This window comes from Clavelina lepadiformis, chromosome 4 (genome assembly GCF_947623445.1).
Source record: "Clavelina lepadiformis chromosome 4, kaClaLepa1.1, whole genome shotgun sequence".
Classification (NCBI taxonomy): Eukaryota; Metazoa; Chordata; class Ascidiacea; order Aplousobranchia; family Clavelinidae; genus Clavelina; species Clavelina lepadiformis.
Window position 1 is genome coordinate 1,313,184 of NC_135243.1, and position 21,450 is coordinate 1,334,633.

At 35.7% G+C, this 21,450-nt stretch overlaps 1 protein-coding gene across 1 annotated transcript; it reads right to left on the reverse strand.

Moving 5' to 3' along the window:
- Positions 1 to 519: 519 nt before the first annotated feature.
- Positions 520 to 7,912, reverse strand: LOC143452332 (uncharacterized). The gene is made up of 13 exons (XM_076953261.1): positions 7,736 to 7,912; positions 7,497 to 7,622; positions 7,000 to 7,089; positions 6,706 to 6,828; positions 5,966 to 6,076; positions 5,188 to 5,318; positions 4,600 to 4,840; positions 4,119 to 4,202; positions 3,519 to 3,572; positions 3,011 to 3,121; positions 1,343 to 2,337; positions 939 to 1,269; positions 520 to 658 (listed from the first exon to the last, which is right to left on the reverse strand). The coding sequence occupies exons 1-13, from the start codon at positions 7,878 to 7,880 to the stop codon at positions 531 to 533; spliced, it is 2,670 nt and encodes an 889-aa protein (XP_076809376.1). The 5' UTR covers positions 7,881 to 7,912; the 3' UTR covers positions 520 to 530.
- Between the last annotated feature and the right edge of the window lie 13,538 nt (positions 7,913 to 21,450).

Below are 21,450 nucleotides of genomic sequence, written 5' to 3' on the forward strand. Positions count from 1 at the left end.
TTATGGTCCGTAAAATACGGTATATGTTTAATAAATTTACTCAGGAATAAAGCTAAACAAAGTACCCAGGACAACAGAATAAATACAAAAATTGCTTTCCAAGTAAGCTTTAAATCAATTCAAAAAAACATAAACCATTTGCAAAATAAAACCAACCAATTAGGTAAGTAAAAGCAGTGGAGTGAGCTCAGAGCGATTTAGTCTTTTCAAACAATCGAAAAAATATTTAGCTCACTACCCAATACATTATAATGTACAATACATTGTAGTATAATACATTGTAATGTACATTACATTATAATGTACTGTACATTGTTATGGATGAGGTAATGAAAACCAGCAAACCAACCACAAACAAAACTTGGCAGAATTCTCGTGTCCTGAGAAATCCCCATTTTCAAAACTTTTGCGAAACTTGAATTTCATGTAACGCAAAAATAAACTTTACTTTATATCAGGTTCATTTATAAAAAGTGTATTTTGTTTAGCACTTAGGTGACTTTTTTAAAAATTTACCCTTATCCGAAATTCTAGCTTCGTTCCTGTGTATACCTATATGCAATGAACATCAACAAACCTAAAGGCAATTGACTTTCCATAAGAAATGTTCTTCTTGTCTGCATGTCTGTTGTTGACACCTGATCTCCGACATGGCAGTCTAAAAGACAGATCAGCTAAAATATGTTATGGTAATATAATAGCAGAACAAGTAACAAATAATGAATTACAGCAAACAGAAAAGAATTACAACATCAAAACAATGTTTTGTTGTTGTAGAGTTGGACAAAACATCAAGGATCAACCAATGTGTTCAGGACATTCATTGATTTAAAATGTAGCCTACGCTTTATCTACTTTTAAAGCAGATGTGTTATTGCTGAGCAACAAGGCATTATCATCGAATATTTAAGATGACCAGTTTAGTAAAGTAGACATACCTCGGAGCATATCTACCAACAAGCCACAAATGAATCGTCGAATGACTGACCACTTCTCATCAGCAAAAGCCTCGTTTGCAACAAAGCTCAGAAATTCATCCAGGGACATTTGACTAATGATGTATCTAGCCGTGAAACACTCTTGAAACATTTGATGTGAGAAGAAGTACTTCTCGTCGCCATCAAACAAGCGTTGTGACAATCCAACATAAGCATGAAGTGCCACTATGATATCCTGGACATCATCGGATGAAAGACCTTCTTGTTCCATTTCGATTGGCGTAATGACAACCGTTGACTTTTTAGTGGCATTGTAAGCCAACTTGCTAATCTGCAGCACAGTAAAAATATGTTATCATGAAAATCTTAAACAAGTTTTGAATGACCAGTTTTAATTTGAAAACCTGCAGTATGAGACCAGCAATATCACGAGGCTTTGTGTTATCACTACGTCTCAGACCCTCCAAAACGGTAGCAAAGACACGAGTTGTTGTGGTGATTTCTCCAACATCTTTTGAAGGATTTAGAGAAGCTGCGATTACTAACTGAAGCAACAACGGATTGTAACACAATGAAAACACAACAGGAGCGTTTTGAGAAAGTTGAAACCACAAACTTTTAGCACGTGTACCAGTGTAAGCGTAAAATAGTGATTTCATGTTATCATAAGACAAATCACGAATAAAAATGGTACGGTTTGGTTGTAGGGAGTGGGGAAGATTAAGCATGCTATGAGGTCGTGAAGTAATTATGATTTTAACACCAGGAAGGTATTTTTTATTAAAAAGGCCAGCAATGATATTTTGCACAAATTGTTTAGTGTCATAAGTGTGTTTAGCAAACTTCTTCTTAAATGTGAAATCGGCCTGGTCCAGCCCGTCAAATACCAGTAGACACTGGCTTTGATTATTTTTAACCCACTCAAATGCGTTTTTCCAGGTTTCCTCATCTAAATTAGGATAATTAATGTTAATTAGCATCTCAGGTAAAGTGAGCTTGTCATCATCGGGTAAATCCATAAAGTTGATGTGAAAGGTAGTGTACTCCTCAGTTTTGGCAAGACGCTTGGACAGGGTCGATTTCCCTGCACCGGGGTTCCCGATCACACCGGTGTAGCGTTTGTCTGACCTCACCAGGTTATCGAAGTCAATACTTCTTTCATGTGATATACCCTTTAAGTCATCAGTGGATGGGACATATGTTTCTTGCTTAGGAACTGCTCCTCCTTGATAAAACCTCACTTCGGCAAGGTTGGGATACACCACAGGAATGTTTTGTAGTGGTACGTTGATGCCAGCTTGGGGCCGAAGATCAGCTTCTCGATGTTTCTTTTGCTCCTGCCTGACTATTTCAATGGCTTCTTGTTCTTTAATCCTTCTTTCTGTGTCCTTTCTTTGTTCTAATATATAACACAATAGAAGAAGTTTTAATTTACAATCATCAGCTGCTTCGATAAAGCTGAAATAACTTACTAAGTTCCAAGCATTGTTTCCTAAAACCAAACTTTGATTTAATATTGTGCAAATAGGCAAATCATAAGGTATAGCGATTTAAATACTAAGTAAAGTAGCGTTATGTTTCAAAAGAAGTACCAATAAATTTTTCTGTGCAATTAACGATTACTTTTCGGCCGAGACCTAATAAAACATATTTCAACAGAAATGGCACTAAAATGAAGCTTTCTGGAAGCAAACTTTGGATGCATACTTGTGTGCTGGCCATGCAGTCAGCATAAATAGGGAAATCACATCGCTTCACTAGATCACTAAATCATTAAATCACTAGCTTCACTAGACATGGTTGCATGGTTAGATGGTGACGGTGCGGCTAGAGCGCTTGACTCGTTGTACTTTAACCAGTGTTCGATACCCATTGCACTTTCGTTGTAATGCCATTGCATTTGTTTTCTGTCTACAGTCATTGAAAAAAGCATATTCACACAGAACTTTGGCAGAGTTTGACCTGAGTGATATTATGAAGTCTACTTATAGGCTTAACTCGAGTAAAATTTTTAAACCGATGTATAAATAATACTTTAAAAAGGTGCAATGTTGCACACTTCCAAAACATACCTGCAGATGAAGTCGTTGGTAGATTGGCAACTGAGGGGATGGTACTTGGTGTTGCAGTTTGTGAAGTTGATGCTGAAATTGGTTGTTTAGGTTGCGTAAGACCGGTTTGCTCTAAAATATGAACACATTATATAAAGCATGAAGGTTTAGTTGCAAGCAACAAATAATAACTTGCAAATTAAAAATCATATAATTTTAAACCGTTGATTTTAGCAACTTCAAGGAAATTTGCAAATATACCAGATGTTGTAAAGATGGACAATTAAAAGCCTAAATAAACTCAGCACACAATAATGATGACTGTAACAATGGTATAGGCGTATCAGATCATTTAGCATTTAGATGCATTAGCTTTAAAGCATGAATATTTAAAAAGGGAACTGCATAAGGTTATATATATATTTATAAATCGGAACAGATGCAGAATGCACATGTTATTTTCCTCAGCAACTACGGCATATAAAATAAACATTAATGGTCCATTAAATACATCATTGTATATACTAACCTGCTTTATTTGTCTCCAAACCTTTTGTGAATTGCTGTTGTTCACTGGGATGATCTATGGAACAGGTAAAAAAGAGTTATGCATCGTTGAAAGGAAAAAGGTTCTTAGGAATCATTTTGGTTTTGGTTCCAAACCCAAATAAATACAAGCCATGACAGTGCAAAAATGCAAAAACTTGACTAAAAGTTTAAATTGTTTCTTAATCGTTGCTATGTACAGCTGCAATCTGTTAAAAAACGGTAGTATGATAATAATAAAAGCAGTTTGGTTGTAAAAAATAATTGGTTTAGACGGTTTAATTGGTTTAATTGGTTTAATTGGTTTAATTTAATTTAATTTAATTTGGTTTAATTGCATTTAACTAAAATTTAGTTTAGCAAAAAAAGGCGTAATGAGAAATCGAACACGCAATAATTACAAAACGTGCCAGCAGTTTTGTAAAATTCAAATTATTAATATTCCTGGAAGTAACAGTAGATAAAAGCATAAAAACTAACAACAAATGAAATAAAATGAATTAATAACAAATAATAACTTCAGTTAATTTTTTAATAATAAAATGTTGTGAAAATTCCTACTTTAAATTTTGAGTTTAATTACCTATTTCTTGGATAAGTTTGTCAAAGTTACCCTCAAATGATTCTTTGCTAAAATCGTAGTAGAGTTTTCCCGACACCAAAAGAGCTTTTGATAAAATTTGTAAAAATAAAAATGTTATCTGTGGTGAAAGCTGGCGATAAAAATCAATTCAGTAAAGAATATCGAAAAGTAAAAATAGAAACAAACATTAACATAACCTTATATAAATGATTAGTTAAGGCAAGGGCAGAATATATAGCACTCTTAAAGTTAACATTGATTTATCGCCACAAGATTTCGTATACTTGAGTTTGCGTCTTCTGGTGTAACAATTATGATGAATAATGAAAATAACAATACTAAATTTGATGTTACCATTCAAACGTTAAGCAACATCCCATTTTGTGACGTAGTAATCAGTTTTAAAAATCAACGAGTTATAGGCATTAAAATGCGTTGAAAACAACCAAGCACAAATTAAAAGTATAATAAAAATGCATACCTGTCCAGCCTTCCATTTTATAATTGTCTTGGGTGATAATGGGTATTATACGTTTTCTCTTGTCAGCAGCAAGTTTGCCTTCCCTTTTGCAGTTTTCACTGAGTTTATAATTTTCGGACAGAAACATGAGGACCAAGTAAGCGTTGTCAACAGCTTCATACATTTTGTCATAAATGTCTCCTCTCATCTCGTTTTTATCAATCCACACTTTGTAACCAGCGGCAGAGAGTTCATCGGATATCTGCAAAAGTGCGAAAAATTTAAACTAGATTGTTAAGTTAAGTTTGTGAGTTGCTAATTTGCAACTCTTCTGCTTTCGTAATCTTTATAAAACCAACAAACGGTTTCGGTTATTAGCAATTTGCAAAATAACTCTAAGGCGAAAACGGAACAGCGCACTTTATAACATCCACGTCATTTAAGTAATATTTTTGCTGATATTTAGGATATGTTTATGAAATAAAACTTTCTTCTTGACCCTAGCACAAATATTTAAGTTGAGAGTGATTTTTTGATAATTGATTCTATTAATATTTCGTGTATTTCGTTAAAACATGTACACTGAGATCATAAAATATATTTACAAACCTTATGAGCGAGATCCTTTGAATCATTCCAGTTATAGCTGATCATTATATGCTGGTTGCCTTTGTTGTTATCCTGGTGTTGATTGGCTCCAAGTCCACAAGGTGAATTTGTTGCTTGCGGATTATTAGTTTCTGAAATAAGATGTAACATTTAAGCAAAGATGCAATGCTCTTGCGCCGCTGTTGGAGAAGAGAAGCACGAAGCACTTAGTTAGAGGGTGACACATGTAAAATAGTTCAGGAATTGATTAGCTTTTAACTCGCACGCAATATATGAGTTGAAGCATCTCTCAATAATCACAACAAAGAACTTTGCAATCACTGAAAACTAACTCCAGCCAAATTGTATAATATCACACACATTTCCACCGACATGGCTTGATTTTGCACGATATCTGATAATCAAACATTATTGAGATATAATTATACCTATGAATTATGTTGAATACAATGTTTTGTAGCAGAAATAAATAATTTTGAACCAAATTTAACGTTTGAAAGTGTGCTTTAGTCACCAGGTGAAGATAAAATTTCTTTAGATTTTTCTAACGTAAACTAATCTTTTTTCTAGGTTATTCTTAACTTTTTTTTAATTTCATGTAAAACTTTTTTTCCTGTTTACAGTATTTAAAAAAAGCAGATTCACACAAGACTTTAGCAGACTTTGACCTGAATGAGATTATGAAGTCTACTTATAGGTTTAACTCGAGTAACATTTTTAAACCGATGTATAAATAAAACTTTAAAAAGGTGCAATGTTGAACACTTCCAAAACATACCTGCAGATGAGGTCGTTGGTAGACTGGCAACTGAGGGGCTGGTACTTGGTACTTCAGTTTGTGAAGTTGATGCTGAAATTGGTTGTTTAGTTCGCATAAAACCGGTTTGCTCTAAGATATGAACACATTATATAAAGCATGAAGGTTTAGTTTCAAGCAACAAATAATAACTTGCAAATAAAAGTTCATACAATTTTAAACCGTTGATTTTAGCATCTTCATGAAAATTTGCAAATATACCAGATGTTGTCAAGATGGCCAATTACAAGCCAAAACAAACTCAGCACACAATAATGATGACTGTAACAATGGTTTAAGCGTCTCAGATAATTTAGCATTTAGATGCATTAGATGTAGGCAACAAATTATAGCTTGGAAATATATAATAATGATATTCAGAAGCTGCAATAAAATAAAGATTAAAGGTGTCTAAATTCAATTTACTGAAACCAGTTTACAGAAAATAGAAATAAGCACGTTGAATGTTTGAAAAAGTAAAACAAATTCAAAAACATTTAACTTTATTTTAAAGATAATATTTAATTGTAGATTATTGGATTTACTATAAACATAAGTGATACATTTTAAACAAATTCAAACAAAAAATGGACCTATCGAATATACACCTTGTGTTTCGAATTTTAATTAACTGTTTTAAACAACTGTTGTAACTTATTTGAACAAAACATGATTAACACAAACAGTATTCACTGCTTTTTTGTCTATAGTCTAATCATTACTTGTAGAAGCTATCTCAGTGTTCAAAGCATTGGATTGATTGGTCACTTCTGAGATGTCTGTGTGGGGCTCAACATGTGGATTTGCTTCGATCGGTTGCTTTGGATGGGTCACATCAGGTGGATCTAGAAATGAAAATGTCAACAAACACTACCAACCGTACAAATGAAATAACTAACGTATGAAATAGAAAGACAAATAATAATCTAAGCAAACAGTCCGCAGGTTTGCAGATAATACAAAAGCGGCATATTTCGATAAGATTTTAAACAAACGTTAAAGCATCGAATATGCACCTTGTGTTTGGGTGTTTAATTGGGGAAGGTACAAGGGATAATTTGCCGACTCCTGCTGCTCAATGCTTGGTTTAAATCGTTTTGCAGAATCTTTAAAATATATGGTAAGCTCAAAAAGAAATAAAAACAATGTTATACCATAAAGAAAGACAATAAGCATTTTACAAGAAAAAGTTGCATGGTCTTATAATAATGCTTATGTCTCTCTTTAACTTGTGTTGTTGGTTTTATATTTTTTAAGTCCCGGATGTCTTTTTGCTTATATTTTTTGTTGTCTTGGTATTGTCTTTCGTCGTGGTGATAAATTTTAGGAGCATATTTAATCGTGACTGGCCCTGTGTAACGGCAAAAGTAAAGATTTTCATCTATAATAAATTAATAAGGTATCACAATAATATGGAAACATAATTTGATAAATGCAACTAATAGGCTTTATCTTAAGTATTTGAAATCAATTGTGTGCCCACGTATTCAGCAAAATATTTCATAAAACTTACCAACTCTTCTTTCAGCCACTCTGCTTGCAAGCCCAATAAACCCTGCATCGATTCTACTTGAAGCACTCTGAGAAGCTTCAGCATTTTCCATTGTTTGCAAGACTTGATTTTCTGCATCTGCAAACTCTGGATTTAAAGCAAAGGAAAAACAAAACTTTTATACCAAGTAATATATTAAAAGGTTTTTATGATTAAAGCCAAGTACAAAGACTTAATCTTTCTAATCTCAAATTACTCACCATGAGGCATCCCCGCTAGCATTGCAACAGCACGTGATGTTCCAGGTTGTTCATCACTTTCACCTGATGAGCTCCCTTCATTGTTATCAGGTTGTACAAGTTGAGGTTTATCTTCGGTCAATCTTTGCTCTTCTGGCTTCGACATACTTCAACGTTGCAGTAATTATCTTAGCTTATGTTTTATACCTGGTCAAAATTGTTGATGACGTGAAATAATTATCTTAGCTTATGTTATATACACCTAGTAAAAATTAATTTGACGACGTAAAAGTTTTCCAAAAATGCAGTAACTGAGCTTTAAATTTTAACGAAATTAACAACATACGAAGTATTTTTATAATAACATGATCTCTGCCCCTTGCTAGTCTACCAACTTTTAAGCAGACTCTAACTTTTAAGAAAGGAAATTTCTTGAAATCTACTTATTAACTGTTGCTGTAGGTAACCAGACCACATTGTTCTACACCCGCTGACACAGGATGGTGTTCAACTTGATATTTGCTACTCTCCGATTTAATTTGGGTGCTGACTTGGCTGAATTCTGGAAAAGTTTTCAATTCTTATTTTGATAGAATAAAATTTGTCTAGAACCTGGATTTAAAAATCTTCTCAGCGTAGGTTATTTAACACCAAGTTATCACTGGTTCATTTGGGTTGAGCTGGCAAGTGGGGATTAAAATATAAAATTATGTCCAGGGCCAGCTTGCAGATTTTAAAACCAGAAATATATTTCACCCGAAGAGTGCATCATCAGCCTTATTCAAATAGATTATTTTGTCTTACTTTGGCATATTTCTTATTCTCTTATTCTCCCTGACGAAGCTCACCCGCATTGGTTTGTGAAATGTTGGTTCATAAACGAATTAATCCACCACCTGAGCACCTTTAGTTATTGAAATTATGCCTGGTGGCAAACATAGTATTTTTACAGAAACATAGTTCACTTTGGTGGAACATTATATGATCAATATATGTCTTATTATTATATCATATTTACTCGAAGGGTGACTCTATATTTTGCTGTTCTTTACTTTACCGGTTTGGTGTGTTTTGCTCTAACCGTATTGATCAGTTTTGTTGTGTTGCCATTTGTGCTTTGTATTGATTTGTTTTTATGAGCAGTTGCTGTCAATTTATTTGATTTCTTAACATACTGTTGATTACCGTCTCATTGCCTTTGGGTTCTTGACCGGATTACACGTTACTCGTCGCTCTCCTATTGGTTACTTGAAATAAGTCATCTGTATTAAGTTAGGATAATTTTTAGTCGACTATACTCAGCAAGCACTGCGTTTTAAGTTTCAGTTGCTTGAAGTGAATTAAGAATCATTTCTGAACTGCAACCACCGCTAGACGGAGGGACGGAGCAACAACGCACACTTTTAACGTTTTCAGGTTCGAAGGATTTGTCATTTTCCCTCCTAAATGCTATTACATGCTAACTACAGTGTTTTACAATCGTAAAACGTCATATTACGGTGGTTATTTGTATTTTAATATTTTCAAACAGACGCTGTTGTGTTAAATTTACAATTCTTTACCGAACAGTACCAACAGCTGGATAGACCAAGTCGATAAAGCTAAACTTGGAGAATATGTGCCTAAATTATAATTTTATTGATGAATGAGCCCCCACCAAAACTGGGCCCCAGGGCATTCCACCATGTTATGTCGATGGGATGCCTATCCCGCCCAAATAAGACTGAAAGACAATAGACCTACTACAGGTGCATCAAGATTTTTAATTGAAATGGAAACGAGGATTGCTTATGGAATAAAGCAAGTCGTAAATCAATTCTATTGAAAAGCAGAACAGGCGATCGTATCATAGGTGCAAGTGTCAGGTTTCAGAAAGTCAAAAAATAACCTTCCATTGACGTGTTTGTCTTTCTCAGAAATTGACAAGGTTTTGTATCTGTGTCGTCATCACAGATGCGTCATTTGAACAAAAGCGAAAAATCTCGAAGGTTGTTCGCGGTCTCCGTTTAAATTTTTCCTGGCACGAAAAATCTTGCTCAGGTTGAGCTGGAAATTTGACACTGTCCGTGTTCGAGTTGTTCTTGGGTGGGCAAGGACTTTATAAAACGATCTTTTTTAACTGTCTAAGGTTAAATACGAAACTTGTCCCGCCAGCCATTTTAACGAGCTACCTTAAAATACTCAACCTGCTTATATCATTGACTACATTTACATTTGATACATACGATGTTGTAGATACAGTTGCGATAATTTTCGATAGAATCTATTACATTCAAATGCTTCAAACCTTCAATGATGGTCGACTGTCGATGGCCATTTCCATTGGCTATTTCCACATATTGATTCCATACAGCTTACAAAACATGAACTTTATTGCTATTTTGAGACAATAGTGTTTTCACAAATATTTCCTCCTGGAAGAAGTGATTTGGTTACTACAACTAGTCAATGTAGGCCGTCTACGTTTATACGGGTCACAAGCCTCAGGTTAAGTTCTTGACGGTGGACATCGACCACAAATGCGTGGAAAGTCGTATTTTTGTTGCTGCAACCTACAGACCCATGCGAAATATATAGGCCTACTTTTTCTCATATATCACTACATACGAACTACTTCTAAACATAGACATAATGTACACTACATCTTTCATACTTTGTTTGTTCTCATCTCGCTACACTCTACATCTACATGCCGGACACCGGTCGATGGAGACTTTCACTTGTAAAATATTTGCAGCATGGCTCGACCCTGGAAAAAAAGTTTCCTCACCAAAGGCGGACTTTCAAACCACTGGGCGGTTAATAGGGCGGTTACAGGATAATAATATGGAAAACAAAAGCACATTAAACTTCTTTCTTAAGCTATTTCGGCACAAAGCGGCTTCGTAACGTTCGCTCAGGTATCAGGTTTCCAGCGGTGAGCTGGTAGCTTTGACGTCATCCTGCCCGGGTCCAAGCCATTTGAACAAAAGGGTAAATTTCAAACATTTTTAGATATCTCAATAATTTAGAAATTGCTTTCCAAATATTCGGATGGATGGATTTCCCAATATTTGGAAGCTTTGCATCATCGGCTGCCGATTATGTCGTAACAAATAAACTTAAAGGCTATAAACGCTTATTCTCAGAAAGATGCTTAATTGCACAATATTTAAATGACTGCGTAACTTAATTTCTTGATTAAGTCTTCTTGGTAGCCGAGTGGTTTGGGTGCTGTCCACGAAACAAATGCGACTCGTGTTCCGTGATCGACACCCAGTGGCATTATCCTGGCAATGTCCTTGGCCACGCCATTAATATGATATAATAAGGTTATAACCACACTTGCTCCTTTTCAGTGGACAAGGTAGTCAGTTCTAAATTCGGGAAATACTATGTAAAAAAGAAAAGAATGTGTGACAATCGGAACTTGCACAGAAGCTAGCTCGGAGATCGGGACTCGAGCGATGAAGAATCATCGCCGGGTCGTGTAAAATTTTTGTCAGTCCGAAGATAAAGATGACCATAACATCACTATACCAATTTCTCTGTGCTACTCGTCAATTGTCCAAGCACAAATATTTAAGGGAGTTGTAGAAAGCAAAGTTAATTTTCCATCTCGGATGTTTAAAATCTGGCTTGTTCTTTTGTCCATGCAGCCTTAATTGAAACGTTGAGCTTCTAAGACGCGAAGTTCCCTTAACTTTTGTTCCGTTTGACGAGTTTTGTCGAACAGAATCATTTATTATTAACTTCTCTCTAAAAAGAGTTCATTGTTTCTAGATAGGGAATCACGTGCCAAATTGTGGCGTGACGTACGAGAAAACCAACGGAAAAGCAATTCACCGACAATCGAGTGATTTAAAATCATCAACAGAATTTAACCAACGTATAAAGCTTAGTGACGTATTTATGCTACACTCACTCGTTTGCCGAGTCGTAACTAAGTCATTAAACTCGAGTCCCAAGTCAAGTTTTTTGAAAGAAGTGACTTGAATCTGTCAAGTCGACACATCGGGCAAATAAGAATATAAAATACCGTTGCTGTGTACCGTGCTGGCCAGACTGGCAATTACAAGACTGGCAAATACAAACACAGAACCAGAATTAAATTTGACTGATCGAAACACAACGATTAAGTGCAACAAAATAGAAATTAAGCAACATCCGGAGAGAGACGCGAAGAAAGCGAATAAACCAACTAATTTTTACCCGAAGAATTATTGCTGGTGGCTAACAATCACATTACACCAACACAGCACATTGCGCTGCCGCTCCAACCATAAAACCGCTTCAGAACCGCATTGAGCAATATACACAGTTGGCCACTTGATGTTGACAAAGCGCAATTAAGATAGCAATCTCCGCTCAATGAATCAACAGACACAAAAGTCTAGACGTCCATCAAAGTTGTATCGGACATTCCGCAAACCAACGATTTCATTCAATCAAAACATATTATGACGTCTAACAATGTTGCCGGTCCTAATTAACAACGTAACAGTTTAAGAATACGTTGCGTTCGACGGTAATTACCCTAATGCGACACTAGAGGTCAAATTCTTAAATAAGTGAATTACAGCGTAGTCCACTCACCCCAGTGAAAATCGGAACATTTCAATATGTTTTATCTGGTTGGTGTTGCTAAACTATTTAATAAAAAGAATTTTTACTACATGTTTAGAAGAACATCATTTGTTTCAATACAATGGTCGTTGCTTTATACGTTCCGGTATATAATAGGCCCTCCTGCTAATGAAACCCAAAACGTGCACCGCACTGCAGGACAATCAATCTTCAGGTGGTTTATAAAACGGCGGTCATCGCGCATTTTGTTTTATTTTAAAGGTTGGAAACAAAATCCCGTGTAGGCTAAATATTTTGGTACCATTTATCCTTAAATAGGCCTACCATGGTCATCGGACGCGACACACCAAAAACAAACACATCGTCTGTGAAACCTTTTCATATGTTTTCTTTTCCGATCACTGGTTTCTGTTAAAGATTTTTCTGGGAAAAATTTAGAATTTAAAAATTTGATGAAAGCCCAAATTAATGACGTAGAATTTCTAAGAAGCGTGTTCTTTGACGTAGCAACGGTCACAATGAAGCGGTCGCATGAAATAAAAATTCAATTGAAAGAATAAAGAGCGGGGAGAATCGGGAAAATATCAAACAATGGTTGGAATCTTAACTGGTGTAATTTAAGCTGAACCAGGTTTCACGACAAACTCATTAAGTACAAAGCATTTCTTTCGCTCTATATTGTGGAAGGCTTCATATAAAAGTCTGTGATAACTACAAAGCTTTATGTCTAAAATTTAAAATCTTACTAAATTTAATCGAACTTATTAAAGTATTTTCTAAAACTGTTCCAGATATGAAAGTTACCAACCGGTTACGGTTCAATGAACAAGGCATAAAAGAAACTCGTCAGATGTGGGATTGAACCGATGCTAAATGACGTAATTAAAAAGTTAATTGATGTGTTTGGTGCGTGGTCATGACAGGACCGGCAACTTTCCTTGTCTAACAAACAAGTTATGAAAACATTCAGCGGCTAAATGATTTGTAATCAAGCGCATGCCGCACTTTGCGCTGGGATCGTTATGAACAAACGTCACAATGAAGCAATGACAAAAGGTCTCAGCTCAAACAAAGCTACAGCGTTGGGAGAGTTATCGAAACATGAAGTAATAAATGAAACCATTGTATTGACCAGGCGTTTAAGTGAATAAGTCACTACAATGGATCCTCAATGTATTAGAATGCCTCGTTTCTGATAGTTGCGACACAACCCAAGGTAACTTCAGCTTCCCCACAACTGACAACATATTCGCGGTGACCTTTTGTAAAATATGTAGATGAAAATAAGCCTAATAAGTGCAACACATATTAAGCTTCAAATAATTGAAACTTTACCGCTACTAATTACCACGCGTTACATTCACGTGAATTGATGAATCCCACTGCATACACAGAATAAGCCAGCATGGAAACATGTGATTGTATTTGTTTGGAATGTTTAAACACAAATTAAGTAAATTGAACGGTCAATGTACGAGACAACATCAACGACTAGCAAGACAATCAACAAATTACTACATTGTTTGATCATTAATAGACTCACCGATTGTGACGTCATGGTTTTTCCTCGGTTGCGTAAGTTGTAACTCACAAATGTACTTAAAACTATGAGAGCTTTACTACCTTCAAATAAATTTAAAAACGATAAATGCTGGATTTGCAGCAGAATAAAATATTATCAAAATATAAAGTCCCTATAAAACAAATCAATTCCAGGGACGGCTTAAACTACCACAAGCTGCAGTTAGTACACAGAGATAATGGCGACCAAATCTTATTTGTTTTATAATGAAGAACTCTTTCCTACAAGATGTGATACGATCTCACATAAAATTTGATACTGGTGTATTCACTTGCGCAGAAAGTTTCATTTGTCAAATGATGAAACAATAACCCTTGTGACGTAGCCTACATGGATTTACTGATAAACAGAGTTGTCATAAAATCAGACTTTAAAGCACTTGTATAAATATTGTATAAATGTTCGAAGGAAAATATGATACTTTCCAGATGACATAATGACCCTCATAGATATAACAATATATAACAATACAACATGCTTTCAAACAAATGCAACAAACTGGCGGGCGATGAAGAGAGTGAACGAAGTATGATGAGAAAAACTCGTTAATTACTACGATAAAGTTGTGGGAATATTTAAACCAATCAAATTACTGTTCACTGATAGGAGGCGACGGACGGATTTAGGTTTGTTAGTTTCAGATAAGCATTAAGTTTCGTGTTGGTGTTACCGGTGATGACGGTAAAGCACCAGTTGTAGTGTTGCGTTTTCTTAAGCTCTTTAAAACCTGCAGGTTTCCGAACAATCAACAACTCAGATAAAATAAGTGAATAACATGTTAAAAGCACCAGATGAAAGAAGTGGCCGCTTCCCACAACAGCACAGATAGAATGAATGAAACACGAGTCATGCGCAGTCTCAACACTTGGTCACGCTTGAGCGACGTTCCCACAATTCCAAAGACCAAGACATGCTGTGGAATGGAATTGAAATTTTCCAAGGTCCATACCCTGCAAAATCTTGGGTCCAAATCCAAGGTCCAAATCCTGCTAAAGATAACATCGAGGAGCGAAGCATCAAGTTCACGGCCACACGGAAGTTGTGTCTGTGTGAGAGGAGACCGAGCAGCAGGTATAAAGCTGCTGATTACGAAGGAGATATTTATTCAACTTATACGTCACGAAACACTGCACAGAGAAGCAAGTATTATTATTGTCGTAAAACTAGGAAAGGTTTTTAAATGCTTTCTACGTTTCTCTGCTTTCTCTGCTTTAATGACGTTTCTCTGCTTTAATAGTTACAGGGCGCCACCTTGAGACATACCTTACAGCAACAATACTTGCTGGATGTAGCAAATAAATATAAAATTCCTTCGCATTCTACTTGTCGCTCTTAAGTTCTGTCCACTTGACAAAATCTTTCTGCTGAATAACTTGCTTCAACAAAACGACGTTCTTAGCTTTAGGCCCAATATGCGATGATTGTCTCGTGTGTTCGTAGTTGTCCGGTGGTTTAGAGTTTTTTATTGGTGGTTAATGACTATTGTGTGTTTCTCCACCTATACTCACGACTATGAAGCTGACAAAATAACCACACAAGTAGCAAAAAATGTTTTTAAAAAACCACTAAAAAATCTTTACTGTCACTTGGTCATCGCCTCATTCTATGTCAAATGGTTGCAAAATGCGCGCGAAAGACGAACGACCATTAAAGCTTTAAAAACTCAAAACTGTAATTTCTCTGCAAAAAACACGCGCTTCACTCGATACGGTAAAACTATGGGCAATGTAGTGGAAGACGAAGTTCTTTATGCGTGCTGACAAAATTTCTTTTTTTTTGGTATGTTGAGACATTATCTGAGAAGTTCATTTTGCTGTCTCAAAATAACAGTTCCAAAAACTTGAAATCTTTTCGTTTAGCATTGAAAGCGTTAGATTAGTTTTTTGTAAATATAGTAGTATATAACTACTATATCTACAAAACAATAAGTTTAGCATAGGAATAATAGTGTGCGGCAAACGTCATTCCAGGACAATGTGCGTTACATGTTGAAAAGAACAGTTGTTAAATGGATTAAAATACGATACACCGAATAAAACTGCCAGTTTATCTACCTCACACTGCCTTGAATTTTCCGTCAACTTCTTGCAGCGCTCATCTTGCGTTGCGATATCCCTCAAGATAAAGTCTTCTTCCCATGTTTTTGTTTTTATTACATCTGCAGTTGCCAAGCAATGACGACACTTTCTGATGACGAAACCGACCCCTTGTCTCATCCCCATTACTTGATGGGCTGCCGTCGTGTCAGCTCAAATAGCTGCCAACGATCCTTTGATATTTATAGATTAGTTATTTGGAGTAACGACCTCAAAACCTTTGCTGCAGAAATCTCACATCTCATCGTATAACTTTTGCGAAACCACATTTATACCATACTTGATAATATCTGAAGTGTTTGCAATGGCTGGAAGATTAATCCCGAAATACTTTGATCGATGACAAAAAGATATGTAAAATAGCTATGCCTGTGATCAACAGTTTTGCTTTCTAGCGGATTGCAAAGCTGCACATCGTCATAGTGCAATAAAACTTGCAAAGTGCCAGGGTAACTTGAACTTAAAGGTTGCTGTTGAAATACTAAGCCAGATTCAAAATTGCTATAGCATCGATTCATACAAACTTCTTCGTGGTACTTTTTATATGTTAAAAAAAGATTTGCATTTCAACCAAAGAAGTGATTGTGATCCTTAAAGAAATATAATAATACAAATGTGGAGCGTTAATTATTCGCCTCTTTTCACTCATTCCAATCTCTTTCATTGAATAAGCAAAAGTTACTTCCTGTGGCAAGCTTAAGCCAAAGTTTCTAAAGAAAATATTTTCTTGTAAATGTGCAGTTTTGAATTTTTCATACTGACCGACAATCGGATGTATTTGCTTCATAATGCGATGAACGGTAGTTTTCTGATCACAAGAAGTTCCTTCACTTTCTTCAGTTGATAGTTCAGTATAGTAAGAACATCGTAAATTGTTCGGCTGATATTGTTGGTGTACCGACAGTTAATCACGCGACACTTAATCACCGACACATAATCACTAGGACATTTAATCACGCGACACATAATCACTAGGACATTTAATCACGCTACACATAATCACTATGACATTTAATCACGCGACTTGGATACTTATTCACGCGACATTTAATCACGTACGCGACACATAATCACTTGGATGTCGGAAAAGCGTGAGGAAAATTCAGTAATTCAAGCTCATGTGCATCTCTCTGTGGGAATGACGATGTGGATTGCTTTTAAAGTTGGCCTAAAGCCAAAGGCTATTAGCCTTTCTTTTAGAACTCCCCGACAATTGTCTTTGACTCCGTTGCGCCGGCTTTCTCTATAATGTTTCTTTAAATCAACACCAGCTTCATAAAGTCTAATTGTTATATTGTCCGAAATAAGTTGTATCACATTAGAAACATTTTTATCATCTTTTCACATTTAAACAAAATTATAACTCCAGTTCAGTAATGAACAGTCCAGAAGGTAAAACTGATATTATGTGTAGAGACAAGAAGAGGAGATTTTAACCAAACCTTAGTTTTTATAGAAACACATTAGCCAATCAGGAAATAACATGTCATTTTGCATTGCTACGTATAACCTATGTAATATGTAACATTATTCTATTGTCACCGAAGCTCTTGATCAAAGTACCATCAAAACGGTACTGACGTGAAGAAAAAACTTTTTACCTATTACCTTTCTTAAAACAAAGTTTTGCAAAAGCGAAGTACACCACATATACGCATAGATGGGTATCGCGACAATTCTAATGATAATTTAAATTAAACCGTAAAATTCAGAAAACATTGGTTTAAAGTTGACTTCCACCAGCTAGAAACTGTTTGTTATTTAGCCAGAAATATCACCAACACGATGACAGTCATCGTGTTGACACAGTTGACCGTTATCTGTCAACGAGATTTTAGTTTATCTTCGTGCAGTTGCTTACATTTCCCATGCATTACATTGTTACCTAGTGTGTACGGTAGCCGATACTGTAAATGTGTGATTAAATGTCGCGTGATTAAGAGTCGCGTGATTAAATGTCCTAGTGATTATGTGTCGGTTATTAAGCGTCGCGTGATTAAGTGTCGCGTGATTAAGTGTCACCAAACCGATATTGTTTAAGGAAGTTTTTTGAAACTCAACCAAGTTATCAATTACAGCGTGAAAATAGAAATGGTTCCACCTGTTTAAATGGTTAAAGTAAATTTTGCAGTATTGAAACGGCAACAAGAAGGCGAACAAATATTTTGTGTCCATGGTTTTACCAATTCTTTAGTTTTCTATTACGTATTATTCTCGTATTACATCATAATTTGTCAACGTCAAACGCGCGCTTTTCTCGCTTCCGTTAATGCTTAATTCGGCATTCAACTATCAAGTGAATGTAGTTTCATTTCAGGGGATTTTTCAGTTTTATTCTGTGAAGTCGTTTTGTTCAGTGAGAAACAAATTAACGACAAAACGCATAATAATTAATTTGTAAACGCAGCGATTTACACTTTCAAACTTTTTCAGTGACCAAGTATTTCTAACCTGTATGAGATGGTATTTTTCTTTCATGCTCAAACAAAAACATCTTTTTCCGCATCTTTTTTCCAAATTCCAAGCGGGTTTGTCGAATCAACGTTTTCATCACAACTTTATCATCCACTGTATTGATCCTCTTCTATTGAAACTTTCCCTCTTTGTTCTCCGGCTTCTGAAACTTGCTCATCACTGTTTAAATTATCTCTCTGTATCCTGTCCAAATGCGTTTTTGTGCAGTGTCTTTTCATGCTTCAATAATGCTGGTAGCTTTTTCTGCAATTTTCAATTTGACAAGCCTAAAGAAAACTAGAGTCTCGAACATGTTCCCGTAAGTGGTTGTGGTAAAGTCGAATGAAATTGCGTGTATAACCTGCATTTTGATAGTTGGTACGGTTTCTACAAACTAAAAGCTCCATGATTTAACACCCAAATCCTTCAACGTTTTGGAGAACTATGCATAAACTATTGCGGCTAATGATTACATGCAGGCAAAATAACTGGTCCTGAAGAACGGAATTGATGGAAGTGGATAGACCTGAGAGCATTTAGCCTAAAAGAAAAAAGCCACAAAATAAGTTGGAGAGTATCCAACAATCCAACCAATAAAAAACAACTTTGCGGAAGACGTTTTACACAAGTCTCTAATAAAACTTTCTTTTCAAACACCGCACTGTACGAGATAGACCCTTGGTTACGAAACTTCCCTTTCAAGAATGGTTTGCATGAAATTTTCATTAAAGAGATTGAAGCCTTGTTGGCAATTCTGTTATATTTTAAGGTATTGTATTTGTGGCATTTTGTTCTGGGGCAAGCAATTATTCTTCATTGTAAAACTGCAAAAGTTGTGGCAAGCTATATTTCTATTGATGATCGAAGCAATCTTGTTTCAAAAGCTTTCTGCTGCATTCATAAGACTTCCCTGCAACTAACTTCGCCTGCTCATGGTGAGCTACCCGATACACCTGGGAAAGGTTGCTTGATCTGATAATAGTTTTCTTGTGGATGTTGGGCCAAACTTTCAGTCAAATATCCTCTGATTTGGGCTATCCCCCAGTGGTGATGAGCTGCGCATTCTATTAGTTACGACAAGTCTTTAGATTATTATAAATATTTGAAAAATGAAACATTCGATCTTTTGATGGTTGTGCTATCTCGTAATTTACGATGTCATTCCAAGAAAACTGTAGTATACCGCAGATAACCTTTGATAAAATCTTTGTAGATGATATGAACAGTTTACTAACTTTTCATGATTATCACGTTCCTTCCCACTTAATCCCACAGTGATCCTATCCGTAATCAATGAAGCGTAGAAAAAGAGAAAAAGGAGAAGAACGACGACGAAATTACACATTCCACAGTAATGCTTGAATTGCGTGCGATTGCTTATAGAAAAAATTTCGTAATGTAGTCATGGCTGTTTTATTTTGCAACCATGAGATCCGTTACGAGCAATTTTCAGGCTTTGTGACATTGTTATGAAGGGGAGCGGAGGGGCATATGTTTACGTAAAACATTGAACAATATAGTCACCGAAGGAAGTTCAAAGCGTTAATTAGACTCTATTTGTCTGTCGTCCGACCAAAAATAAATCGACACGCATTCTTTTATATCAACACGATGAACGAGCTTTTAAATGATTTTAAATGGTTAAACTTTGGACTATTAATTGTTTATTGCATTGGTGATTGATTACTTCATTAAGTAAAAATCGGTTTACGCAGCGTGGTTATACAAACTGAATTTTATTACATTAAATGTTTGAATGTAATAATTCGCTTTGTATTTACTTCTAGTTGATTGTTTTAAACTTTGCTTGACATAAATTAGCTTGTGTAACGCGTCGCAAATTACACGCAAGTTCTTACGCATTTTACGTCATATTCTTCGCTGTCCACGTATCTAGATGTCATATTGGACAAGGAAAGGGGAAGGATTCAAACCGCTGTAAAATAAGGACTAGGCAAAATATTTTCAAATTTTTTTATCTCGTAAAAGAATTCATGTGCAATTCCCTGAGCAAAATCATCACAATCCAACGCTCAGTACGTTTGTAATTTAAAAAAGAATCAAAGCGTGTCGACAATTTCCATTGTTAAGTAGGCCTATAGGCGATCGAAAAGATCTTGCCACCCAAAAAGACTGGCACCGGTAACTCAGAAAGGGTCTACATGGAATGTAAGTCAAAACGGCAATTTTGCACCAGAAATCAACATTCGCCGACGTATCATATACCAACTTTCCAGCAGGGAGAAATATGGCCAATAGGCAATAAATGAGCAATTAATTATTATATCCCACGCACTTAGCAAACTTTCCGATCTGGAACGCATGAGACTCGATCGTCGACGGGCTCACTAAACTTTCTTGGGTCTCTTGTACTTTTGACGTAAACTGAAAGTTCTGGCTTCTCATGACTTTTCTAGAACACTGACAGTTCTTCCACTCAGTAAGTAATTACTCAGTAAGCAATCAAAATTAGAACGCCAAAAAATTTTATTTCAAATTTGCAAATTTGTAAATTAGGAATAGGAGAAACTTTCTGGTAGACTTAAGTGCTTCGATATTTTATATTTTTACGAGTAATATAACAGTGTACGCTGGTGCCAAATTCTGTCTCCTCATTGTGACGTCATGAATTCAAATTCAATTATGGTTTTGATTCAACAAAAAAGTAGCAGTAGCCGGACCAGTGTCTAGAGCAGTCAGCCGAGTTTGGATATTGAACATGTGGCCTTCTGAGTTGTTGAGAGATAAAGATACCCCAAATAATGGGCTATATCTGACTTCACTTGTGTTGGAAGGTTGCAAGTACACCTCGGTACTGCGCGTGCTCGTTAGAACAGCCTACAAATCAAAAACTGATAAAACATTTTTCTTTACAAACTGACAAGCGTAATGTAAATTAAGGTTCTTGGTATTCAACAAAGTCGGAGACGCAAAGGCATATAAAGAAAAGTAATCAACGCAAGAATGTAAATTAAGGAGGAAAACGAAAAGTTAAAGGAAAATGACTAAAGCGTAGCAAATGACTAAGCTAGCCTTTG

Excerpts from the sequence above, each read along its gene's own strand:
- LOC143452332 (XM_076953261.1), bottom strand. The coding sequence starts at position 7,880 with ATGTCGAAGCCAGAAGAGCAAAGATTGACCGAAGATAAACCTCAACTT. Across the intron at positions 4,841-5,187 it reads CAAAGGATCTCGCTCATAAG|ATATCCGATGAACTCTCTGC; the intron begins GTTTGTAAATAT and ends GCACTTTTGCAG. Across the intron at positions 3,573-4,118 it reads CAAACTTATCCAAGAAATAG|ATCATCCCAGTGAACAACAG; the intron begins GTAATTAAACTC and ends CCTGTTCCATAG.